This window comes from Colletotrichum orchidophilum (assembly GCF_001831195.1).
Source record: "Colletotrichum orchidophilum strain IMI 309357 chromosome Unknown Scaffold_63.1, whole genome shotgun sequence".
Classification (NCBI taxonomy): domain Eukaryota; kingdom Fungi; phylum Ascomycota; class Sordariomycetes; order Glomerellales; family Glomerellaceae; genus Colletotrichum; species Colletotrichum orchidophilum.
In genome coordinates, this window is record NW_019173019.1 from 180,448 (window position 1) to 202,660 (window position 22,213).

A 22,213-nucleotide genomic window follows, 5' to 3' on the forward strand; every position below is an offset into this window, starting at 1 on the left:
AGATCATCTCTACTGGCCGGCCAACTATCAGCTGATATGTGATGTTGTTGTCTGCCTCTATGCCATGGATTTGTCATCGTTCTCGGTAAAAGACTAAAAACTTGTCAACAAGATTGTCAACATGGCTAGCATGAGTAGGAAACACATCATTGTAGTGTGTCACGGTTGATTCAAGGAAAATGGGACAATTTGTTGACATGTGCTCGAATTTCATAACGTTAATTTACCCGCAGACCATAATGCAAAGAGTCGACCTAACGCGCAAGAGGTATATAGTCCCTATCCCATGGGACGTCCCAAAGTGTCATTTCATAGTGAACCCAAAAAACCTTTTACAGCTCGTCGTGAGCATCCTCCTTGACCTTCTCGGTCTCCTTGGTCTTCTCCTTCTCGGCCTCGGTGGCGGCGGCGGCGGCCTGGCTCTCCTCGGCGCCCTCCTCCTTGACGGAGACCTCGGCCTTGTACTTGCCGTTCTCCTTGACGAATTCGATCAGGTCCTCAATGGAGCGGGAGCCAGAGTAAGTGACGGCGGCGTCCTTGCCACCTGCGGGGTAGAGCTTGATGGTAGGGAAGCCCTGAATCTCATCGGGAACATCGTTGGCAGTAGCGTCAACCTTGGCGATAACGACCTTGTCCTTGAACTCGGACTTCTGGTACAGCTCACCAAGCTCCTCGTACTTGGGGGCCAGAGCCTTGCAGTGACCGCACCAGGGGGCGTAGAACTCAATCAGGACGTCCTTCTTGTCATCAAGGACAATCTGCTCGTAGTTCTTGGCAACAACAACGGCGACGGGGCCGTCGTTGGACTCAGGGATGGGCTCGGACTTGATGCTGGGCTCGACCTTGCCGGAAGAAAACTCCTCAACGAACTTGGCGATGTCATCGTGGGTAATCTCCTTCTCTTGGTCGAAGGGGAACTTCTGGTTCTTGACGGTCTCCTGGATGGCGAAAGAGGGGAACTTGTCGGTAGCGAGGTTGAGGTTTCCAGCGTGAGCACCAAACGCCTTGGCGTCGATGGTAGCGAAGTTGATCTTGCCGCGGTACTTCTCGGCGATGGGCTTGAGGGTGTTGCCAAGCTCCTCACGCTCTTCGGGGGTCTCGGCGAAGATGTAGGCGAGGGGAATGCCAGCGGACATGTAGCTGGAGTAGGTCTCGGGGCCAACCTCACCGATCAAGGGGGTGGCGGCGGTCTGGGCGAAGGTCTCAATGGCCTCGGCGTCGAACTTCTCAGTGAAGGTGGCCTTGCCCTCATCGAAAGACTTGTAGAGGACAATGGCGGGGGCCTTGACGCCCTCAGCCTCAGCAACAGCAGCATCGTTGACGCCACCGAAGAGGTAGGTGTCGCGGAGCTTATCGGCGACCTTGGTGAAGGTCTCGTTGGAGGCCTTGTCAGCGGCGTCGATGTAGGCGACGAGGACGACCTTGTCGGCGGTCTTGAACTCCTCGAGGGTGTCCTTGGTGAGGAGGGAGACGGCAGGCAGGGACTGCTTCACCATGTACGAGGTGATGGCAGCAGCCTTGCGCTGGCCAGAGTAGGGAGAGACGTTGTCGGGGCCGCGGAAGACCTTAAGGGTGGGGTAGCCCTCGACAGCATAGTCCTGGCAAAGCTCAGACTCCTCAGTGCAGTCGACCTTGACGAGCTTGATGTTCTTCTCTTTGAGGGAGGTGGCGGCCTCCTCGTACTCGGGAGCGAGGGCCTTGCAATGACCGCACCAGGGAGCGAAGACTATAGTTCCACGATCAGTTTTGATCCGGTTCGATCGGAGCTAGATTTTGGGGGAGACTCACACTCGGCGAGGACGAGGTCGTTGGCTTTGATGAAGTCGGCGAAGTCATCCTTCTTCAACTGGGCAACATCGGAGGCAGACACCGCGGCAGCGGCAGCCAAAAGGCCGAGGGCGACACGCTTGCAGAACATCTTGGTCTTGTGAAAGAATTAAATGTTAGCTTTGATGTTACGATCTCCTTGAGAGAGTCGTGACGGGTTGGGTCAAGGGTGTAGGAACGAGAACGCATGCAGATTCCACCAGCCTCACCGATGGGAAAGCTGCCCACTGGAACTTGGTAGAGGTGGCGACCATTTGCTGCTTCCTCGTTCGACCGACAAGGCTTGGTGACAGCTTTGGCGGCAAGAGGAAATTGAGATGAAGCTTACCTTTCTTTGATCTGAAGAATGAACAATGGAAGAAAGAAAGAAAAAAGTACACTCGTGAAGAAGGCGAGGCTGTCGAGGCGAATTTCAGACCGTGGTGAACGAGGAAGGCTTTGGTCTTAAGTAGAGGGTGCAAGAGGTTCTGGAGAAAGATTCCGGATTTCTAAAGGGCAATTGAGAACAGGTGTCCCTTTTTCCAGGAACCGCCAGTCAGCTCATGCATTCACTAAGGCGGCTGCAGTGTCTGTGGTGGATGAGTGGATGGGGGAACGCCCTTCTCCTCTTTTTGGGCTAAGTATCCATAAGTCTCTATGCGGGCAGATCTGCAGAAGAAGCACCTGCCCTGGACATATTGGTACGTCCTTACCCCAATCCGCTAGTGAGCCTGTGCCTTCCTCTGTTGTGAGGGGCAAACTCGCTTCGGCTTCCACCCCCTCCCTAGGTTCCAAGCACTCCCCCCACCGTTCGACCGCTAGCAACATTAACTTACGGTGAATTGATAATCAAGCCCAGGCTGGCTGACTGACTTCCGGCCGTTTGAAGGGGACGGTGAGCAAAGGTAGTGTTGTCAATTAGTAAAAAGGATTCTCATATCCTTTAAACCTTTAGATTTATAACTTAGAGGCCGTTACTTTAGGGGGTTTATCTTTCCATCCATAGGTAAGCTTTAGGCGGAGTAGGAACGCTTTTTGCTGTGAAAGTAAGGTAGGCTGGGCTTGCCATCATCAAGTAAGGAACCTTTCTACATTGGCGTTGCTCTTGCTTCTGCCTACCTACACCAAGGTCTCCCCCACCCGCCTGTTTCCAGGTTTCTCCCCGTGCATCAAGAAGCTGCTGGAGCTCCACGACCTTCTTGTCAGCAGGCCATCGAGGCTGAGGGCCTCAGAAGCGCGAGAGACCAGGGAGCAAGCGCGCTCGGAGCCCACTGTCGTTGACAGCCCCCCTTTCCTCGCGTTCCGCCTTATGCCTGGGCGGTCTGAGACAGACGGGATAATGTTGATTGAGGAATGATTATTAACATGGCACAAGCGCCGGCGATGGCACAGGCACCATGAGGCACGACACCCTCCATCCCATGTCCTCCCAGTTCCAGCCCGGACCAGCTCAGTGCGCGCCAGGCTCGGGTTGGTTGCGACGGGAGTGTGTGGTGGTGGTGGTCTCATTCCTTTCCCGTGGTATCTCCTCCTCCGCCTCCTCCTTCCTCTACTACCAAGTTATCCGTACCGTGTATCCGTATGCAATGCAGGCACAGCCAACAATGGGTCGTTCGGGCCTGGGGGCGGCAAGATTTCGTAAAGGTCCCAGAGGACACATTTCCACGTTTTGCCGTGTACAAGCTCTATCTGGGCCTTGCTCAGTGCCACCACAAGGATCACCCCTCTTGCCATTGGATCTGTCCCTGGGACTCAACTTCTCCACCACCCGCCAAGCTGCCCTGCCGGCTCGAGGTCCATCGGCAACGCTACCGTGGAGCGGATCACTAAATCAGATCTGGCCTGTTTCGGCAGCTTCTTATTTGGTGCTTCGCTCGCAGTCCGACAAAAGAATGGAGGTGGCTCTGCGAGAGCTCCAGCTAGCCACCCATCCTGCTCTACTGGATACCGTGGTCAAACCTCCCAGCCTCATTTCCAGGGTCCAACATGGCAATGTCGACGCAACCCATAATTACAACTGCGATGCTGCATCTTGACTCATTGTGGGGTTTAAGTTGGTATTGCCGGAAACTACGGCAATACTTTTGAGCAACAGCAGAGCTATTCGGATGAATGGCCAAGGCGCAAACGCTGCCCTCAGAAGAACAACCAGGTCGACAGGCACATCTAGTTATTTCGCCTCTGCGGATGAGACCCCAATTGCTATTCCGTTTGCTTCGCAGCTGCATGCAAAACGGAACCGTGTCCCGAGCAACCCAACCTCTACATCTCATCTTTGCGTCCGACCCGGATGCTCCGCCGCAAATGGGGCCTGGCGAGGAAGCTTTCAGAATCCGTCTCAAGCTTTGTGCTATGTAAATGGTCGGACAAGACACATGCTGGCTGGGGCGCCGTCGCCGGCATTTTGTTCCAATTTCCTTATATTATCTCGCAAACCCATTGTCGGGGTGAGTCGTTCAGACACTAATAAGGCTGAAATACGAAAAGGACAGATGTCAGCTTTCTAGAGGAAACGTGAGCATATCCTACGGTAGATGTCGCCCAGTATTGATTAATTACCCACTACGTACCTAAACTGACTGATCCTCGAGATGATTACCTAAACAGGCAGCTGGCGCTGGATAGCAGACCAATCAAGTCATTGTGTTCTCACAGTTGTCAGCTTCAGCGCCTCAGCTGTCCATCATCCCTCCAGTCTTCTATGGATTGCCTCGTCGTCAGCAACCCATAGCCTGATTGGTCGTCTGTGTCTTGGACTTGAAGGTGAAACCCCTCATCTACTCATTGTAGACGACATGACGGATGATGTTGGGACTTATTTTCAAGCTTAGCGGCCTGCTCACAGGCTCTGGCCTCCCCGAGAAGCGTCAGGCTTGTTTGGGAGACTTGCAACGATAGACGGCCCAGCGCTTACGATGCGCTCAAGCTGCAGCTTCATGTCGCTGTTCTCGCGACATCTCATCTCTTCGACCACGACGACAGAATCGGAAAGTTGTTCGAAGGCCAGGCAAACGAGACCTTCTTTCTTTGAGCCCTACATGCAGAGCTCCTCGTCCCTAACAACCTGTGACTGAGGAAGGAGCGGCTGATATGAGGCGCATACTCATTAGGGAGTGCCTTACCAGATGTTCAAATCGTCGAGAGGTAGCTTCTTGCGGTGGCGAACTAGCAGAGGTCAAGGTACCACCTACCTACCTGCCTCTACCGCATCGTCGTCCCTTCCCATCTCGAGTCCACGTATGAGTCGAGGTCAGCCGACGTCCACCCCGCTGCCAATATTGTCAATATGCTCGTCCGACACAACGTCCGCCACGCAAAGGGATGCCGTGTCAGCCTCCCGGCCTCAACATAGCTTCATGTCGACTCTTTGGGGTCTCTCTTTCAGTACCCGACGTTTTTGCCTTGTCCTTCAAGTAGAGATACTTCATATTACCGTCCCACCTGTGCCAAACATTCTGCAAAGTCTCTCCAAATGGAGACCGTCCATGTCCAACGTCGTTCCGCCAGCCATGGCTCACTTCGCAGCAGCTACAAGTCCCACGCTCGACCATCCATAGGATACGGCCTACCGCGTCGACCGCTGAGAAGTGTCAACGAGAATGCTAGCTTTCTTCCGTCGCCTGGTCCTCTCGAGAGCATGCTCAAGACCACGACGGAAACAGGCGACATAGGCATCTTCAGCATCAAGCCAATAGCTCCCGCGGCTACAATTCATCAGTGCGCAAGATCACGGTCCGGGCTCGATGTCGACACAATTTTCAGATCTGAGTCTCGTGCCAGCGATAGGACCATCTCTGGAACCGGACGCAGATGGCATAGCTCTGATAGAGACACTAACTCAGAAATCATCTCCATGTACGGGTCAGAAGGTCCTCCATCCTCCTTCTCCAGCTCGTTGTCTCCCAGAATGGATGGGACGTACCAGCGTTCATATTCACTGACCACGTGTGGTTCCCGGAAGCTTTCCAGTAACAAGTCATCCGGTACTCTGCAGAGCCATTCAAGCAGCGGCATAATGCAACGACCACGCTCTCCATTTCCCTATCCGACTCGACTTAAACGCCCCGGGGTTCGGCCGTCTTCGCCGGCTCTCACAGAGAATGGACTCGTTGACTACAGTAGGATGGTCGAAATAGATCGAATCTCATATGTAAGCATTATTGGCTACTCACAAAGTGTTGCGGCTTGGCAGCTCACCAGCCACTAGAGGACTGTGCATGGCTCGTACAAGCCAACCTTTCCACAATCGCAACGACTTGCTCCTCCCAATGCGTTCCGCTTCGGATCCAACCAATCGATGCCGTCACTGCCATATTCAAAGCCTTTCGTTTCGCCAGCTGAATCCGGCTTTAGGTACCGTGGTTACCATGACCCGTGGAGGAACGAGCCTTCGAGCAGATCACGACGACCGTCCACGGATCATAGTGTAAGATCTTCAAGCCTGACTTCAGTCATTGAGATGTACTACAGATCGCCTCCGGGGTCGGAGCCAAATCTGTCACGCACAATTCGTCCCACAGGATCTTTCTACTACGACTACACTGAAGAATTTGAAACTCCGGATCACCAAACAGATCCTCGGGAATCAGCACCGGCGCTTCCCTTGGCTCCAATTCCCCAGCGAGCATCGAGTCTTACCAAAGCTTTGGTACTTCGAGACGAAACGAAAGCTCATCTTGACGCAGTTATCGACATATCCGTAAAAGACTCAAGCGACTCTTCCGGCGATGATTGTCGCGCGCCAGTCGGAAAGCCTGCCAACGACATCGAAACATTACCTTCACAACGCTCAAATTGCAAAACCTCCGCTCCAACGCTGGAACAGTTTCCGTTCGAAGTTGATGGGACATCGGCTTCCCGTCGCATCGACGCTGATACTGACCAGAGCATGTTTGCTCACTTGTCACACACTACTGACACTACAGGTTCCCAGCCATCTCCAGAAATTTCAAAGCCTCAAAGACCCAAGGACTACACCACAGAAAACCCAGGCAACGGTTTAGGCGACTATGTAAACTCTTCTAAAGGCTGCGACAAGGCCAATGAAGGCCAGATCACGGAGGCGAAGGCCGACACCTGCCCCCTTGCTGTGGAACCTCCCAAGAAAGTGCCCCCCTCCGAGTCCCGTTCTGAAACCCTGAACGAGGCCATCATTGGTCTCGACGAACGAAGCACGCCACCGGCAAGGCTGGGAGGTCGAAACCGGATGTCTCAAAGAGCCTCATCTCATGGTGGCCTCGCAGCGCTTCTTCGGTCTAGTCTACGCCATTCAGTTGAACCTGGTTTATCCGACTTGGCGGCTTTGGTTTCATCGTTTGAGCGAATCGCCAAGTCGCCTTTCCTGGGAAAGGATGAAGTATTGACTGGGTCCCTTGAGACCTTTGATGAGGATGAGTCGAAAGACCAGGCTGGAATACAGTACGGCCAACCCCTGAAAACGGGCATTGTGGGGGATGCAGATGGCGGAACTCATTCTGATCTTGAGTGGAGGCCCTTCCTCCGAGGTCATCGTAGAAATAGAGCCCTTGCTCGCATCAGCACGGCAAGCCTGCGAAGTCACACAGCGCCACCAGCCGCCAATGTAGGCATCTCTCAGCTGTCTCCCGGGTCACTTTTTACGAGTTGTGTATTGAGTACGAGTAACAGTATCCCGCAATTGATGAAGGCCTTGCCCTCACTTCCCAAGGATGAGCAACCTCAACCTAGACAAGTCTCGGAGGCTTCTGGCGACGATTTGAGATTTCCAGTGAAGTTTTCACCCTTTCAGCTCGAAATCCTTGCGACTCCACGGTCGAGTCCTAGAATTACTGCACACACAGATATGGAGGATCATGAGTCTTTTCGAGCAAGCATCGAGCTTGAAACAGTCCAACCCAAGAGCGAGCAAAAGCCGGCGGTTCATGACGATGTGAGAAAGATGGACCCGAAAGATGTGGTGGCTCAAAGTTCATCGAAGCGGAGACTTCGACTCAGAGCATCACGGCCAGCCTCGAACGTGGACACAATACCCGAGGACCAGGACGGCACAGTAAGACATCGCCCCAGCGCCAAGCAAAGTATACTCGCCGACATACCAACCCATCAGGCCAAGGATCTATTCTCTCCGGTGCTCTCTCCGGTGCAGTGCGGGGAGCGCCTAAGCAACATGGCTTACCGGCGGAAAGGGAGCAGATTTATCCCGCTCACACCTAGAAACGGGGAAAACCTACCTGCCCGTGTCTCTCCAACAGCAAGATCCTCCAGAGATGGGCACTTGCACGAACGTGACATCCCTCTGGCGCACCCTGTGGACGTGAACCTCTTTAGGTTGAGTGCGTCCACTGATGGATTTGATCTTAATGATTCTCGGAGCTTCAGCTCTGATTTAACTTTTTTCCGGCCGAGGATCCTCAGGAAGAAGTTATCCAACCTCAGGCTTCGCCTCACACAGTCGCGTTTGAATCTTCGAGAGCGTGTGAACAAGCACGCTGGCGGACGGCTCCGACCAAACGGGTTTATCGTCTCGACGAACTCTGACGCGACAGTCGTCCATAGTGAATGGGCCACGGCTAGGCCGGCTTATTCAAAGCAAGTGCGAAGAAAAATGAAGGGATGGATTCGGCAAGCTGCCCGCATTTGTGTCAAGGGCCGGCGAAACGAGAGCGAAATCACTGCGTAATTGTCAGGGAGAAAACGTTGGAATTATTACTAGCGTCATTGGGTGCTTTCCTTGCTTGATTCTGAAGGACATGGGCTTCTTGAAAAGTACTTGTTGCTGTTGTTTTGGAGGGGTATGAGCGAAGTGCTGGCACCGGCATGAAGTATATCGCATACGCGGTTGGGAAGTAATGATGGACGGCTGGTTTGTTGAGAACGAGAGATCGTGCAGTGGCTTGACGAGATCAAGGCCAGACTCACAGAATCAATACAGTACGATACGAGTCAATACCTTGCGCGGTGCTCAGGATGCGCTAAGCGAGAATGGAAGGGCTTGCATCATGAACATGACTTTACCGTATTACGTACGGCCCTTTACTGGATACATGACGGAGGGGCTGATTGACCATGAGGGTTCTCATGGCATCGGAACCGTCCCTCACAAAACCGTGCTGTCCCCCGAGATGTCTGTCCTTGCGGAAGCTTCCTTGGTACATACCGTCCACGCGACCCGTACATTCGTTAAGGTACTCCACCATACCGTTCGTTGAACCAACACTCGTTAGAAACTATCGTGATACAAATCAAAAGTCGTCTCAAGACTCAGAAATTTGCAAAACCTTGCCATTCGTTTCATCAATAGCTTCATCAACAGCTTCACCACACCCGTAAGCCTTCAAAGTATATTCATGGTCCCTTCTTCACTGCATTCGCACCAACAAGAAATGATTTCCTCCCTGTCAGAGATGAAGAACGTCAGGTCCCCCCTGGACCGTCTCCCCTTGGTCATCCAACAGCCTTCCTTCTTTGAGAATCCGACCCTGCATCTCTCGTCACGGTCGTCTCTGTCGATGAGGGGTGCAAGGAATACTCCCGCGGCGGCGGTGGCGGACGACGCTGGCAGTGATGCGGATGCGGATGCGGATGCGGATGATCCTAGGGAACGAAAGGATAGCGTCATGGCCGACGCGGACGTGGACGACTCCGTTGGGAAGAGGTCGTCGTCGTCATCATCATCATCGTCGATGGGGAGCGAAGAGAGGATAAAGGCTACGGTCCGCAAGTTGGTTAGGGAGTTTGATGAAGAGGGTGAGAGTAGTACCGCGCCTACTGATGACGAGAAGGCGAAGGCGAAGGAGAAAGACAAGGAGAAGTTCAAGGAAAAGGAGAAGGTGAAGCAGATGGGGAGGAGGAAGAGAGAGTCCGGGACAGGAGAGACGATCTCGAGCTCGGAGGCTTCGTCGGGCGGGGAGGGTCGACAGGCCAATGGTGAGAAGGGCAACAAGAGGCGGCAGACGGCTCTCTTTATCAAACCAGAGCCCCCTCGACCTTCGCCGCCGACGCCGCCTACTACTACTCCCAAGCCCACCGGCGTATTCCCGCCGGAGCCAAAGAAGAAGAAGAAGGGCAAGAGCATGGAGAGAAACAAGGCTACGGGTCAAGAGGGCGAAGGGGACGCCGCCCTTTTGGTCTTGCCAAAGGCGCCGTGGTGCCACCAGAGCGGCGGCTGCCGCCAGAAGCGGGGACGCCGGAGGAGGAAGATGGCGTGGTTCGCGGCGCGGTCGGTCGAGAGACTGCGTCGGCTTCTCGGTAAGGAGGGTGCGGAAGGGAAGAAGGGGAAGGGGAGGGCGACGTGTCGGATCTGCGGCGACGAGTTGGGGTTCACGGTGGAGCGGGCGGAGTGGAAGGAGGACAGAGATGTGGCGGTTGCTGTCGCGGAGGCGGAGGCGGTGGGTACGACGTCCAATCGTGGGCAGAAGAAGCTGGACGTGGATTTGGATGGGCAAGGGTATGAAGTCGCTCGAAGATCGGAGGACGGTGTCCGGACCGAGTCGGATGTGACGACGGCGGCGACGGAATCACGCTCAACGTTGGCGACGGTGCGTCTCACAGAGATCCCAGAGGCGTGGTGGACGACAATGTAGATGACCTCGACTGTAGAGTCATCCTTGTATTGATACCCAAAGCTTGTAGAGAGTGTCTCTCTCAGTCGGCATGGCCGCCGAGGGCCAGCTCATGTAATTTCTAATAGCTAATAGCTAATCCCTCCAAAAATATATGAAGCGTCCCTAAGGATACAGAGGCCATGTCGTTTCTCTGGATCAGAAGACGCCTCCGCCGATGATAAAGACCCGTTCCTCCTCGCGACGGGCCCATTGAATGACTTTGTTGGCGCCTTGCGTGAGAACGGCACGGCTCACGTTGGGACCGGCTACGCAGTAAAATTCGAAAATAGGAGTGATCCAGGCCAAGGAAGTAGCATCCTCGGAGACGGAATGGAGGACGCGCATGGGGGAGTGTTTCGCGTGGACGGCGGCGTGGAGTTGGTGATAGAGGCCCATGAGGCGGCGGCGGGCAATCAGGGAGGAAAAGACGGGGTCGAGGGCGGACATGCTGAACTGAACGTTCGCACGAGACTTGTAGAGGAAGTGCGATATTTGGCCGCCGGGAGCAATGTCCGCGGTCTTTGGCCGTCCGGCGCGCGCGGCGGTCTGGATTAGAGCGAGATGGCCCGACTTGGCCAGGGAAGCGGCGACATTGTCGCGCATTTGTTTGAGCTCAAAGAAGGACTCCTTATCCGGGCTGATGAGGATGATGGCCAGTTCTTCGTCCTTGTGTGCCGATGTCTCCTGTCCCGTGGCTTGCTCGCCGTCGACACCGTCGAAGAAGCTGACGTACATGTATAGGTAGCCGCGGTTGTTGAAGGCTGGCAGGCACAGAGGAATCCAATTCTCACCGCCACCTGCTTTGATCCCACCTGATTCGAACAGCATGTTGAAGATCAGCTGGAGATCGCTCGGGTGCAGAGAGTGGCGACGCGGGCGGATAACGCTGACTAGCTTACCGCCGGCTACAATCAAACCGTACAAAAGCTTGTCTGTCCTCTGCTTGAGGAAGGCATTGTTGATGGCATGTCTCTGAGACTTGCGCAGCTTGAGACACTCCAGTGCGCCCAGCAGTGCTGACGGAGAGCCCTTTGTGAAGTTATCGGCGAGGGACGAAATCAGGGGCTCAGTTCCCTCGAGCGGTTTCCGAAGATCGGAAGATGGACGGTGTACGAAGATGTTTTTTAACGTGGGTAGAGTGAGTGTCGACAGAATCTGCATGTACAAAGCTTCGAGTTGTGCTCGCAGTTGAGAGTCACTCTCGCCGAGCCGACTGATGGCCACAAAATAGAGGGGCCCTTGTGTTGCGACAACGAATCGCGTAGTTCCTGCAGTGAAGCCTGACAAGGGGTTCTTAGCCCCTTCATAAAATGATATGAGGGTCTGGATGACGCCCATGGACGAGTTGATTAGTCCCAGATCACCGTGACGACTGTAGATAGGTTTGCCCGCCGACGAAAGGATCATGTAGTGCTTCAACTTTGCCTTCCACATGGCAACTCGGTCTTCGTCTTGGAAATTCCTGTCGGCCTCGTCGGGCAGGTCGTCGAACTCGTGCTCGAAACCAGCCAGATTACGGGTTGTGTTGTCCATCCTCAGCGTTTCGAAGGGCGGCACCGTTGCCGATTGGGACCTGAGTAGGTTCCATGCCGGGCTTTTCTTGTTGAATTCCCCCATCAGCAGGCTTGCAATGTCGTTGGGCGGCCGCAGGGTCGGGGAAAAGCTGGCGATGCTCATAGAATCTTCGCCTTCGCCCAACGTTCTTGTCGGAGTGGCCTGACCACTTGTCGAGGACTGCACAGGGGTCGAGACTGCCCTACTGCCAGGAGTTGAGAACGTGCCGCGCGAGCCATCTGGAAAGGAAAGAGTCTGAATATCGAGAGGCGTAATTGCGGTAGTCGCGGCTGCCATGGCCATTCTCGAATCTATTGACGCGTCCGATTCCATCGAGGGTCGTGGAGGTAGCGGGGGAGGTTGCTCCTCGCTGGGGCCGTTTTCGTGGTCCTCGCCCATGATTGCGATGGCAGGAGCATTTCAGCTAGGCGGTCGGGAACTGGAAAGAAGCGCGGCGGTGATGCGGGCTGCCTTATAGCAGAGTGATTTTCACTTTGTCTAGGGTCTGGGTGGGCGAGCCAGCTTCAAGCAGCCATGGCGGGTATTCGGGACCTCGCCCAGTGTATAGGTAGGTACGTGAGGGTTGAAGAAGATGTAGGAAAGAGGAGCGAAAGGCGTAAGCGACGGGATGAAGAAAGTCGTCCCAAGTTAGCGCAGACTTGCTGATGATGCGTAGGAGGGGCGCCGAGATCTGGTGTTGTGGCAGCCGGGTCTTAGTGGGAACGGTCCGCTAATCAGAGTCGGTTTGGGCCCACTCGCTCGCCTGACCTGGAACCGGAGCTGGCCAAGTGCCCCAGGGCAGGGAGCAGCATGGGAATTTGCAAATCCCATGGCCGAGCGGAGGAAACATTCCGGACACTGACAGCTTACTTCAGCAGATGCAATGCACCGGCCTGATGATCTAGATAAGCACGTTGTTCATCTGTTAAAAGAGGTTGCACATTTCAAACGGTCTATGGCTACGAAGAGGAACCAAGTGATGGCATACCTGGCAAGTACCTCAACTGGCGAACTCTATTTACGCTTACCAGTGGACGGACATATACGGGTACAATACACCCAATTCCCCCCGAAAGTGATGTCTCTGGTGCTCAAAGATCTGTCTCATATCGTGAGGCTCAAGGTGGAGTGTTCTAAGAAGGTGGAAATGCGACAGAACGCAAAGAGTCCACAATTTTCAGGTGCACCCCGAAATCAATGCTTGATGACGTTGTACTTTATCCTATCTCGGCGCTGATGGAGAGGGTTGCGCCAGCCTCGTCAGGCGGGAACGGTCGCTAAACTAGTCTGTCCAATGGGAAGCTTGGGAGCTTTCAGGGTGCCCCCACCGTACACCTGTCGTCTCGAAGGAGACATGGTAGCCTTTCGAGCTCAAGCACACCGGGCTCTTTATACCTTGTTCATTATCGATGCGACGACTATCTATGCCAGCTTGATTCCCCAAGGCTAGTCAGCGATGCGATACCGTCGTTCTACGACCAGAAGAACAGACTGATGTACTCACTCGTTCAATCAACGCCCATTCTCAGCAATCATGGCCCTTGAGCCTGGCTCTGGCCGCCGGTCTGTCTCCCCGGAGAGCTCAGGCCGCGAGTCTCCTCTCCCTCGTCAGTGGAGAAACCAGCTGGGAGCTGGTAAGCAATCTGTTTTGAATGGATCACGGCCTACATGTATTGATTCTCAGTAATAGAAGAAGCCCCGACCAAGGACAAGCACTACCGTAAATACGCATCTGGTGTTGAGAGGGCCCTCGCACTGTTTGAAACGGCATTGCAGGAATGGGCTGACTACATTTCCTTCTTGAACCGCCTCCTCAAGGTCAGAACTCTTTCTCATTATGGTAGACGGATCTTTGAAACGACGAGCGACTGATCGTATTTACCAGGCACTGCAAGTCCGACACCCCTCGGTCACGACTATCCCTTCGAAAGCCATCGTCGCGAAACGCCTGTCGCAATGTCTCAACCCCTCCCTCCCGTCCGGCGTGCACCAAAAGGCACTCGAAGTCTACAGCTACATGTTCGCAACGATAGGCACCGATGGGCTGTCCAAAGACTTACCCTTGTACTTCCCTGGCCTGGCATCAACTCTTTCGTTCGCCTCTCTGTCCGTCCGATCCCCTTTTCTCGACATTCTCGAGCGTCACTTTCTAGACTTGGACCCCCGATCTCTCCGGCCAGCTATGAAATCTGTTGTTCTGGCCCTTTTACCGGGTCTTGAGGACGAAACTAGCGAAGACTTTGAACGAACGTTGCGTTTGATGGACAGCTTCAAGGCTGCGATACGACCCGCAGGCAGCGAAGAATTAGATGGTCCACATTCATCAGGAGATGATTTCTTCTGGCAATGCTTCTTCTTGGCGTCTATTACGGGTTCAAGTCGTCGAGCTGGAGCCTTGGCATACCTTGTGAGGAACCTGCCTAAATTGGGCGACACGGTCGTCCAGGGAAAGCCAGGCAAGAGTGGCATCCAGGAGGAAGAGCATTCTGCGAAACTCGCACAAATGGTTACCTCGCCGGAACCAGGTTTACTATTGCGCTCATTTGCTGCGGGGCTCGCAGACGAGCAGCTGCTTATCCAGCGCGGATTCCTCGACCTCTTGGTCACGCACCTTCCCTTGCACTCCAAGGTACTGCAGACAAATGTCAAGCCGGGTGACTTGGAGCTCCTTCTGAATGCGGCGGCAGGTGTTGTCATTCGAAGAGATATGAGTCTCAACCGGAGGCTTTGGGCATGGTTTCTTGGCCCGGACCCCGGCCCCGGAGAAAGTGAGAGCGGCATCGAGTCACCATCTTCGACAGACCATCAGCAATCCTATTTTGCTTCCAAGACGAGCTACTTCGAAGATCATGGGCTTCAACCTTTGACCAAAGCGCTGCTGAGCATGATTCAAGTTGACCGTGATGCGAGTCCGGCAGAGAGGGCAAGGCCTTACAGAATATGCTTGTCACTCATGGATCGATGGGAGATCGGCGGACTGGTTGTTCCCGAGGTATTCCTTCCGATTGTCAATAGTGTCCGGCAGTACAGAGACCAATCGCCCAGCAAAGCCGACTTCAACGAAGTATTCCGCAGCGCAAGCGTGTTCTTTGACGGTGTCGAGAGTGGTCTGATTTACGGTGAAATTGTGAGCCTTCTAGCGCAGGCTATCGGACCAGGCAACCTGGCAGAAAAGGAACGGCTCGACAAGCTGGATTTGGTCAACTTCATTCTGGCGAATTTCAATGTCCGCGAGGAAGAGATGATCACAATTCACGCACCCATCACTGTTCTTTCCATTCTCTGCATGCTAGAGGATACCAAAGAAAGACAGCAGAACAGTGCTCCAAAGAATCAGTCGCAGGAAACCGCCGAGGAAGCACTGCATATCGCTCTGGCCGTCCTGGATCTCATTCCGGATCGAGCTTTCCCGTCCTCGGTTGGCAACAAATCGAAGAGAACAATAGAGGCCGGCGTTCTGACCTCATTACCTGCCGTTGAGCTCTTGAAACGGATCAAGGCATTCTATATCGACGAGCAAGGCAACCTCGATACCGTCCATGTTCCGCTCTCGCCGATCGAGGTTGGCGAGTTGCTGTTACAAAAGTCAGGCGCGTTGGTATGCGAAGGATTGAAGAACCCCGAGTCAGGGTCAGAACTGGGCGTCAAAGGAAGGATTCTGACCGCCTTTTTACTCAAAGTGCCGAGCACTTATCAGCTTGACACGACGTTGCTTCTGTCTTGTCTGCACGAGCGTTTGAAACACGCAAGAAGATTGTCTTTTACGTCCTTCAACTCGATTCTTTACCTATCCGCCCATCTTTATTCGGCTGAGCGCATAGAGGTGCCAAACCTGACCGAACTCGTTACACCACTAGTCCAGCAAGCTTGGGAGTTCCTGTCAGCTTCGGAACCAAAGTACCATGTCGAAACGGTTAGATCATTATGGCAGCTCCAGACTGCTCTGACATCGCAAAATCGAGATATAGAAGCCGCGTTGGCCAGTCTCATCATCGAGCACGACATTCAGGGATCATTCGCATCACGTCCTGCCGATGCTGGCCGCCGTTTCAGCGTACTGTGGTCTCATACGTTGCAGGATTCTAGTGCTGAAAGGCGAGGTTCCAAAACACCCATGACTGAGAAGCCTCCGCAGATCCGGATGGCTGGGTCAGAGAACTACGATGTCATGTTGACGCGACCTCTCTTCCTCATGCTGGATGCCCTCTTGGATGAGCGAACGCAATTGTTCATGACTGTCAAGGGATGGCTGAACAGCTTAGTTGGTATCGACAAGTGGGTCCCCCTGACTTGAGAGATGATTACCAAGAGTATTTACTGACATCAACAGACTGTTCTTGCTTTTCGTAAGGAAGTTTTCTGCACTCCAATTTCTGAGAGCGACTCACGAGATTGGCTCAGCATCAACTTCGACCAGTTCAACGACTTTCACGGCCGAAGACGATCTGGACCTTTGTCTCTATTACCTGAGGACGCTGTCGAATGTTTTTCGCTGGGCCCCAGATGTGATTTGGGCTGTGCTGGCCTCTACGACGATCACCGTGGATGGCGGGCATTCGGAAGTCGCACAGATGAGTATGTAGAGATCTCTGGCTGGAAGAACCTGATACTGATCCTCAGCAGCTGGTCACGAAGGCGACATCTCCATGCAAGAGATTTTCATTCACGTTTGTCTACGATGCATCGCTGGCAATAATGAATCTGCTGACGAAAACATCCGAGTCCGGGCAACTCAACTTCATCGCTATGCCTTAACCGTCATGCACCAAATCCTTTTGAATCCTTACGCCGAGCCCCTGGCAAGCCTGCATCTTGAGAACGTTCTCATCGAGCGTCTCCTCCAATCGCTCGGTGGAACCGACCCTTATGTTCAGGTTCTTCTTTTAGACGTCGTCTTTGATGCTCTGAAACTTCGAGACATCATTATTTCTGACGTGCCTGCTTCACCATCATCGGAGAAGAGGAAACTGAGCCTTGACCCAAGTAAGAGCCTCAGAGTATCGACACAGTCCGAGACCAAGCCGACATCACCGCCTCCCAACTTGCTCAAGTGTCTCCAGGCTGGCTTGAGCTCTCCTAGCAGTCGTAGTGTCCTCGATAGCTGGGTGAGCTTTTTGACGGAATGTCTGCCGTTCTACTCCGATACCATATTCCAGGTCCTCATCCCCCTTGTGGAGACTTTGTGCCGACAAGTTTCGAACACATTCAACGACCTGCAATCCATTTTCCGAGACAACGGTAACTCAAAGAAGGATGATTGGAATGCGCCAGAGTCTACACTGATTTCGCTACTCAACGCTTTGGAGCAAGTTTTGGCTCGGGCACACGAGCGACTCTTGGTTGAAGAGGCCAGGACGCAAGTGGTCAAGGGCCCGGACCAGCAGCCATCGGGATTCTTTGGCAACATGGTGTCCGGTGTCTTCAACTCAGATACTCCGCAGGCGCGGAGTGCCACCGCAAACGATAGACTAACGGTGCACCTCGCATTCGCGGATGCTGTACGCATTTGCTTCACAATCTGGTCCTGGGGCCAAGGCGGCGACATCAATGCCCAGGACTTGACTTCTGTTTCATCTTTCAACTATACGTCTCTTCGAATGAGAAATAGGGCGAGACGATTGTTGGAGCATCTTTTCGCAGCAGAGACCTTGGAGTGCCTCGAGACGGTCATCGAAATCTGGCGTGGCTCTATCAATATCACCACGCCTGTGCCACAGTCAGAAGTGTTTAATCTCTTACCAGCCTTAGATGGTTCTCGGCCAAAGCACACTATCCCTGCCATCTTTAATGCCATCTACAGCAGAACAAACCCTGGGGCGTTGGATGCTTCAAGAAAATCAACCTTGACGACCTCTCTCCAAGACATTGACCTGGTCACATTTCTGATTGAATATGCTCGCTCGCTGGAGGATGACGCAATGGACGAGATATGGCTTGATTGTATGGCGTTCTTGCGCGACCTACTCACAAATCCTTTCCCACACAGACAGACATTACCGAGTTTGTTGGAGTTCGCGGCTATCTTGGGCGAAAAGGTTGACAACACCAACTTTGGAGAGCAGCGAAAAATGAGAAGGGAGCTTGGAGTAAGCACTGAAGCTCTTCCTATAACCGATTGAAATTGTGTTGACAAGAATAACAGGATCTGTTCCTTCGGCTCCTAACCGCGATATTCACAACCAAGCCCCTGACGTTTGCAGATACGGCACCAAACGACAAATCGGAAAAGAACCGCGACGGTGTTCGCCGGGCTCCCACGATTGCCTTGGTCAGCGTTCTCGATAGAGCCGAGGATGTGGTGGCTATCTTGGCCGCAATTGTTCCGAATCTTCCCAAGATTTTAGTTGAAACGGACCGCGTATTGTCGGCGGCCGGCACAATTTCAACAAATGTCATCAATCCAGCTTTCAGAGCAAAGGCATTCCCTGACACCGTGTCCAAGAACACACTTGTCTTGCTACAAGAACTCTCCAGGCTGCCAAATAACCAAAAGACCTGGAAGAAGGACGTTGGAGACGCTTTCAACGATGCTCGATTCTTCAGCTCGAGTATCGAGCTCGTACGAAGCGACTGGTTGCTGTTGCTGAGGCAATGGACCGTCAGTGACAAGGAGCGTATGCCTGAGCTCCTGGGCCGCATGACTCCGCCCACAACGGCCGGCATCGTGTTTGGTGTTGGGGCCACTTCTGCTCGATTAGAGGCAGACCGGAAGACGCAGCTTAACCTTCGTCGCACTGCATCGTTAGTCCTTGCGGCTGCAGAGGATGCATTTGTCACAGAGCTTCCAACCATTATCGATAAGGTAGTGGAACTGCTTGGTGCCACGGCGACGTCTTCACCTTCCTCTACCACGAGAGCCGAGATCTTCATGCTTGTCCGCGCACTTGTGTTGAAGACCAGTGCCATTCACCTGGCTATGTTGTGGCCGATCATCAACGCCGAGCTTCATGCAGCCATCGCCTCTGTTGTGGCTGCCGATCACAGCACCGCATCTGATACCTATAACAACTTGTCTATCCTACAAGCCTGTAAGCTGCTAGACCTGCTTATTTGTGTTGCGCCGGACGACTTCCAGCTTCATGAGTGGCTCTTCGTCACAGACACCATCGACGCTGTGTATCGATCTACCAATTATCAACCTGTTGCACTTGTCGACGAACTTGCAGAGGAGCTTGGTACTATGGGTGTCAGTTCTTCCTTGGGTAGCAACCCGGCGGCGCACTTGGCCACAAGCAGTTCTCACAGACGGCCACTGCTGGGAGCTGGCGGCATCAACGACGAAGTCAGCATCGATAGGAAGGACGAACTTGTGGGCAAGATCCTGCGGCCATTCTTCGGACAGCTCAGCATCTACGCTTTCGAATCGACCTACGCAATGGCGCCACTTGATCGGGAGTTTTGCATTCAGGGATTATTAAAGGATTTGTTCGACGAACGTAGCATTGTCAAGGCGTTGTAAAAGCAGGTTTTGCTGATTAGAGTGGCCCTCATTAAAAGAGCTTGAGCAGGAAAAATTGTTCGTTAAGGTTTTGATTGTGCAGTACTTAATGATCCTGGTATGAATGCCACCATGGCCTTGCTCGCCCCCTCCATGCAGTACTGTACAACCTCGAGCTTCTCCCCCGCCGGTGCCAGCTTCGCCACCTGTCTGAGATCACTCGTTCGAGGGAGATACAGCGCGTGATCCATGGGTTTGCACGCCTCATGTAGCTGCTCCAGGTTATACGGCTCCATCTTGCTCAGATCAAACACCTCGGCGGTCCGGTACCCGGGCCCACCCCAAGGCGGCGACGCAAAGACCACCGTCTCCGCCATGTCGACCCTCAACTCCTCGCTCAACTCGTCGGGACTATCTCTCAGCTTCCGGAGGTAGTCGAAGCAGTCCCCGTGGATCCAGGTGATGTACTCGGCGACCTCGTACAACTCGGCGTTGTGCTGGGCGCACGCCAGGGTCGCGGCGTCGCGCTCTATGGAGATGACGCGGTCCCAGCGGGCCGATAGGGCGAAAGCAATGGTGTTGCCACCGGCGCCGCCGAATATGTCGACGAGGACTTTTTTGGAGGCGTCGGTGTGGTACATTTCGTTGGCGACTGTGTTTGCGACGGGTTCGGGGGTCACACCGAACCAGGCGCTGTCTGTGAGGCGGACGCCCTCGTCGTACCAGGAGAAGAGGGAGTAGCGCTGGGAAAAGTATCTGATGAGCTGTGTTAGTTGTGGGACTCATACTTCGTGCTCGTCGTGGAGGGGGTGGGAATGACTTGCTTTTGGAGATCCCAAGGCACCTCTGCCTTGGATTTGTAGTGATGGCACTCATCCGTTAGGGGGAGTCTGGTGGCGGCCTTCATTTTGGTGATGATGCATGAAGTATGAGGTGTATTCGAGCTCAGTTTCCTTCAAAAGGATAGCGATGTCAATGAATGAGTAATCTAGTTAGTCAGACTCATCGAGACAAAGTCACATGTTGACTTATTATGAGATCTTCGTTGAGGGTTCGGTGATGGAAAATGGGATGAACGAGGCTGAAGCGAGAGGAAGCTAACAACCACGGTCCCACTTGGGCGTCCCACTAGTGTGGAGAGAAGCTTGGATCATCTGCAAGGCTGAAGAGGTACCTTGGATGACAGCTTGCTCCAAGGAGGGACGAATGGAATGCACGTAGCGACAATCTTCAAATAATTAATCTCGACAAGCCTCAACACTAACCTCGAGCTTCGTACCACAGTGTTCCGTCTCACATACATATCTACATAGAAAAGAAGTCAGCTCAGGTCAAGCGCCGAGCGCATCACCATGTTCAATGCGCTAAACCGCTTCATGTCCCGCCTGGACGGGCAGCAACCGACCCAGCAGAACAACCAAGGCTCTTTCGGTTTCCAGGTGCTTCGGAACACGAACCTCGAACTAAACGTCGAGCCTTGGTTCGACTTCATTATCGGCATCAACGGCCGGCCCATCGTACGTACCCCGGTGGTTCCCATCTTACCAGGGCGGGCGTCCTCCCGTCCTCAAACCCAACGCTAACAAACACCCCTCCTCACCAGGACAACCCCGACCCGAGTCTCTTCGCCCAAGAAGTCCGCAACTGCGCCGGCGGCTCCGTCTCCCTAGGCCTCTGGTCCGCAAAGGGCCAGCGCACCCGCGAGCTCCACGCCCTCGTCCCCCACGACACCGCCTCCCTCGGCCTCTCCCTGCAGTGGACCCCGCTCGCCGTCGCCGCCAACATCTGGCATGTTCTCGACGTCGCCGCAAACTCTCCCGCCGACGGCGCCGGCCTCCTTCCCTACGGCGACTATATCCTCGGCAGCCCCGAGGGCGCCCTCCACGGCGAGGGCGGGCTAAGCGAGCTCGTCGAGGACCACATTGGCCGCCCCCTGCGGTTGTACGTCTACAATAACGAGTACGACGTCACGCGCGAGGTGACGATCCAGCCGACGCGCGAGTGGGGTGGCGAAGGGGCGCTGGGGTGCGTGCTGGGGTACGGCGCGCTGCACAGGTTGCCCGCGCCGCTGAACGAGCCCGTCGACGCGCCGGGCGAGATGATGTTCGATGCCGGGGAGAAGGACCCGGCTGCCGCGCTGTACGGGAACGCGGCTCCCGTTGGCGAGGTGCAACAGAACCTCTTCACGCCCGCCACGCCGGGTATCGGTGGGGGTGCGCCTCCGTCCGGGGGAGACTTTTTGGTCCCTGCGCAAATGGTTGACGCGGGCGCGGCGGCGGCGGCGCCTCCTGCGGGTACGGCGACGACGAGGAAGAAGAAGGAGAGGCATCACGGCGGGAGCAACAACTTCATGGACGACTATTTCAAGGAGGAGGAGAAGAAGAGCAGGGAGGCTGATAATGCGCCGAGCGGGAGGGGGACGCCTGTCGCGCCGCCTCCGAAGATGGGGGGACCGCCGCCGCCGCCGAGAGCGGGCTCGACGGGGCCGCCGAAGGATAAGCAGGTTGCTGCCGAGGGTGCTGAGTGACAGGGAGGAGTGGACAGCTGCGGTGGGTAGGTGTCGTTTTATAGACTAGATCATTGGAGTCAACCCCTATCATGATGATTCCCAGAATTGCACTTTTTTCTTTCTTTTTAGACATCTACCGTGCTGTGATACAACGCCTGCTTGAATAATGTACATTGCCTTGTTCGTTCCGCATGTTCATGCGATCATGGTGTAGCTTTGATGCCTCACCATTTGGTCTTTTCACCCCTCACCCCTCATCCAACCTCAATTTTTGGCTTATGAATCCACCCCATTTTCTTGTCCCAGCTCCAGGGTGAAATGTAT

The 22,213-nt window shown here is 54.2% G+C and overlaps 7 protein-coding genes across 7 annotated transcripts; 4 read left to right on the top strand and 3 right to left on the bottom strand.

Moving 5' to 3' along the window:
- Window positions 1–332: 332 nt before the first annotated feature.
- Window positions 333–1,918, bottom strand: CORC01_07760 (protein disulfide isomerase; the record flags this gene model as incomplete). Its single annotated transcript, XM_022619395.1, has 2 exons — window positions 333–1,726; window positions 1,789–1,918. The coding sequence occupies 2 exons, from the start codon at window positions 1,916–1,918 to the stop codon at window positions 333–335; spliced, it is 1,524 nt and encodes a 507-aa protein (XP_022474131.1).
- A 3,360-nt stretch (window positions 1,919–5,278) lies between these two features.
- Window positions 5,279–8,464, top strand: CORC01_07761 (uncharacterized protein; the record flags this gene model as incomplete). The annotated part of the gene is made up of 2 exons (XM_022619396.1): window positions 5,279–5,956; window positions 6,014–8,464. The coding sequence occupies 2 exons, from the start codon at window positions 5,279–5,281 to the stop codon at window positions 8,462–8,464; spliced, it is 3,129 nt and encodes a 1,042-aa protein (XP_022474132.1).
- Window positions 8,465–9,167: 703 nt separating this feature from the next.
- On the top strand, window positions 9,168–10,367 carry CORC01_07762 (uncharacterized protein; the record flags this gene model as incomplete). The annotated part of the gene is made up of 1 exon (XM_022619397.1): window positions 9,168–10,367. One exon carries the CDS (start codon window positions 9,168–9,170, stop codon window positions 10,365–10,367), a length of 1,200 nt encoding a protein of 399 aa, XP_022474133.1.
- Window positions 10,368–10,544: 177 nt separating this feature from the next.
- On the bottom strand, window positions 10,545–12,341 carry CORC01_07763 (vacuolar fusion protein MON1; the record flags this gene model as incomplete). Its single annotated transcript, XM_022619398.1, has 1 exon — window positions 10,545–12,341. One exon carries the CDS (start codon window positions 12,339–12,341, stop codon window positions 10,545–10,547), a length of 1,797 nt encoding a protein of 598 aa, XP_022474134.1.
- A 1,135-nt stretch (window positions 12,342–13,476) lies between these two features.
- On the top strand, window positions 13,477–19,401 carry CORC01_07764 (uncharacterized protein; the record flags this gene model as incomplete). Its single annotated transcript, XM_022619399.1, has 6 exons — window positions 13,477–13,576; window positions 13,633–13,760; window positions 13,828–16,217; window positions 16,273–16,517; window positions 16,566–18,028; window positions 18,085–19,401. 6 exons carry the CDS (start codon window positions 13,477–13,479, stop codon window positions 19,399–19,401), a joined length of 5,643 nt encoding a protein of 1,880 aa, XP_022474135.1.
- Window positions 19,402–19,463: 62 nt separating this feature from the next.
- CORC01_07765 (RNA cap guanine-N2 methyltransferase) lies at window positions 19,464–20,287 on the bottom strand (the record flags this gene model as incomplete). The annotated part of the gene is made up of 2 exons (XM_022619400.1): window positions 19,464–20,123; window positions 20,225–20,287. The coding sequence occupies 2 exons, from the start codon at window positions 20,285–20,287 to the stop codon at window positions 19,464–19,466; spliced, it is 723 nt and encodes a 240-aa protein (XP_022474136.1).
- Window positions 20,288–20,732: 445 nt separating this feature from the next.
- On the top strand, window positions 20,733–21,907 carry CORC01_07766 (GRASP55/65 family protein; the record flags this gene model as incomplete). The annotated part of the gene is made up of 2 exons (XM_022619401.1): window positions 20,733–20,897; window positions 20,984–21,907. The coding sequence occupies 2 exons, from the start codon at window positions 20,733–20,735 to the stop codon at window positions 21,905–21,907; spliced, it is 1,089 nt and encodes a 362-aa protein (XP_022474137.1).
- Between the last annotated feature and the right edge of the window lie 306 nt (window positions 21,908–22,213).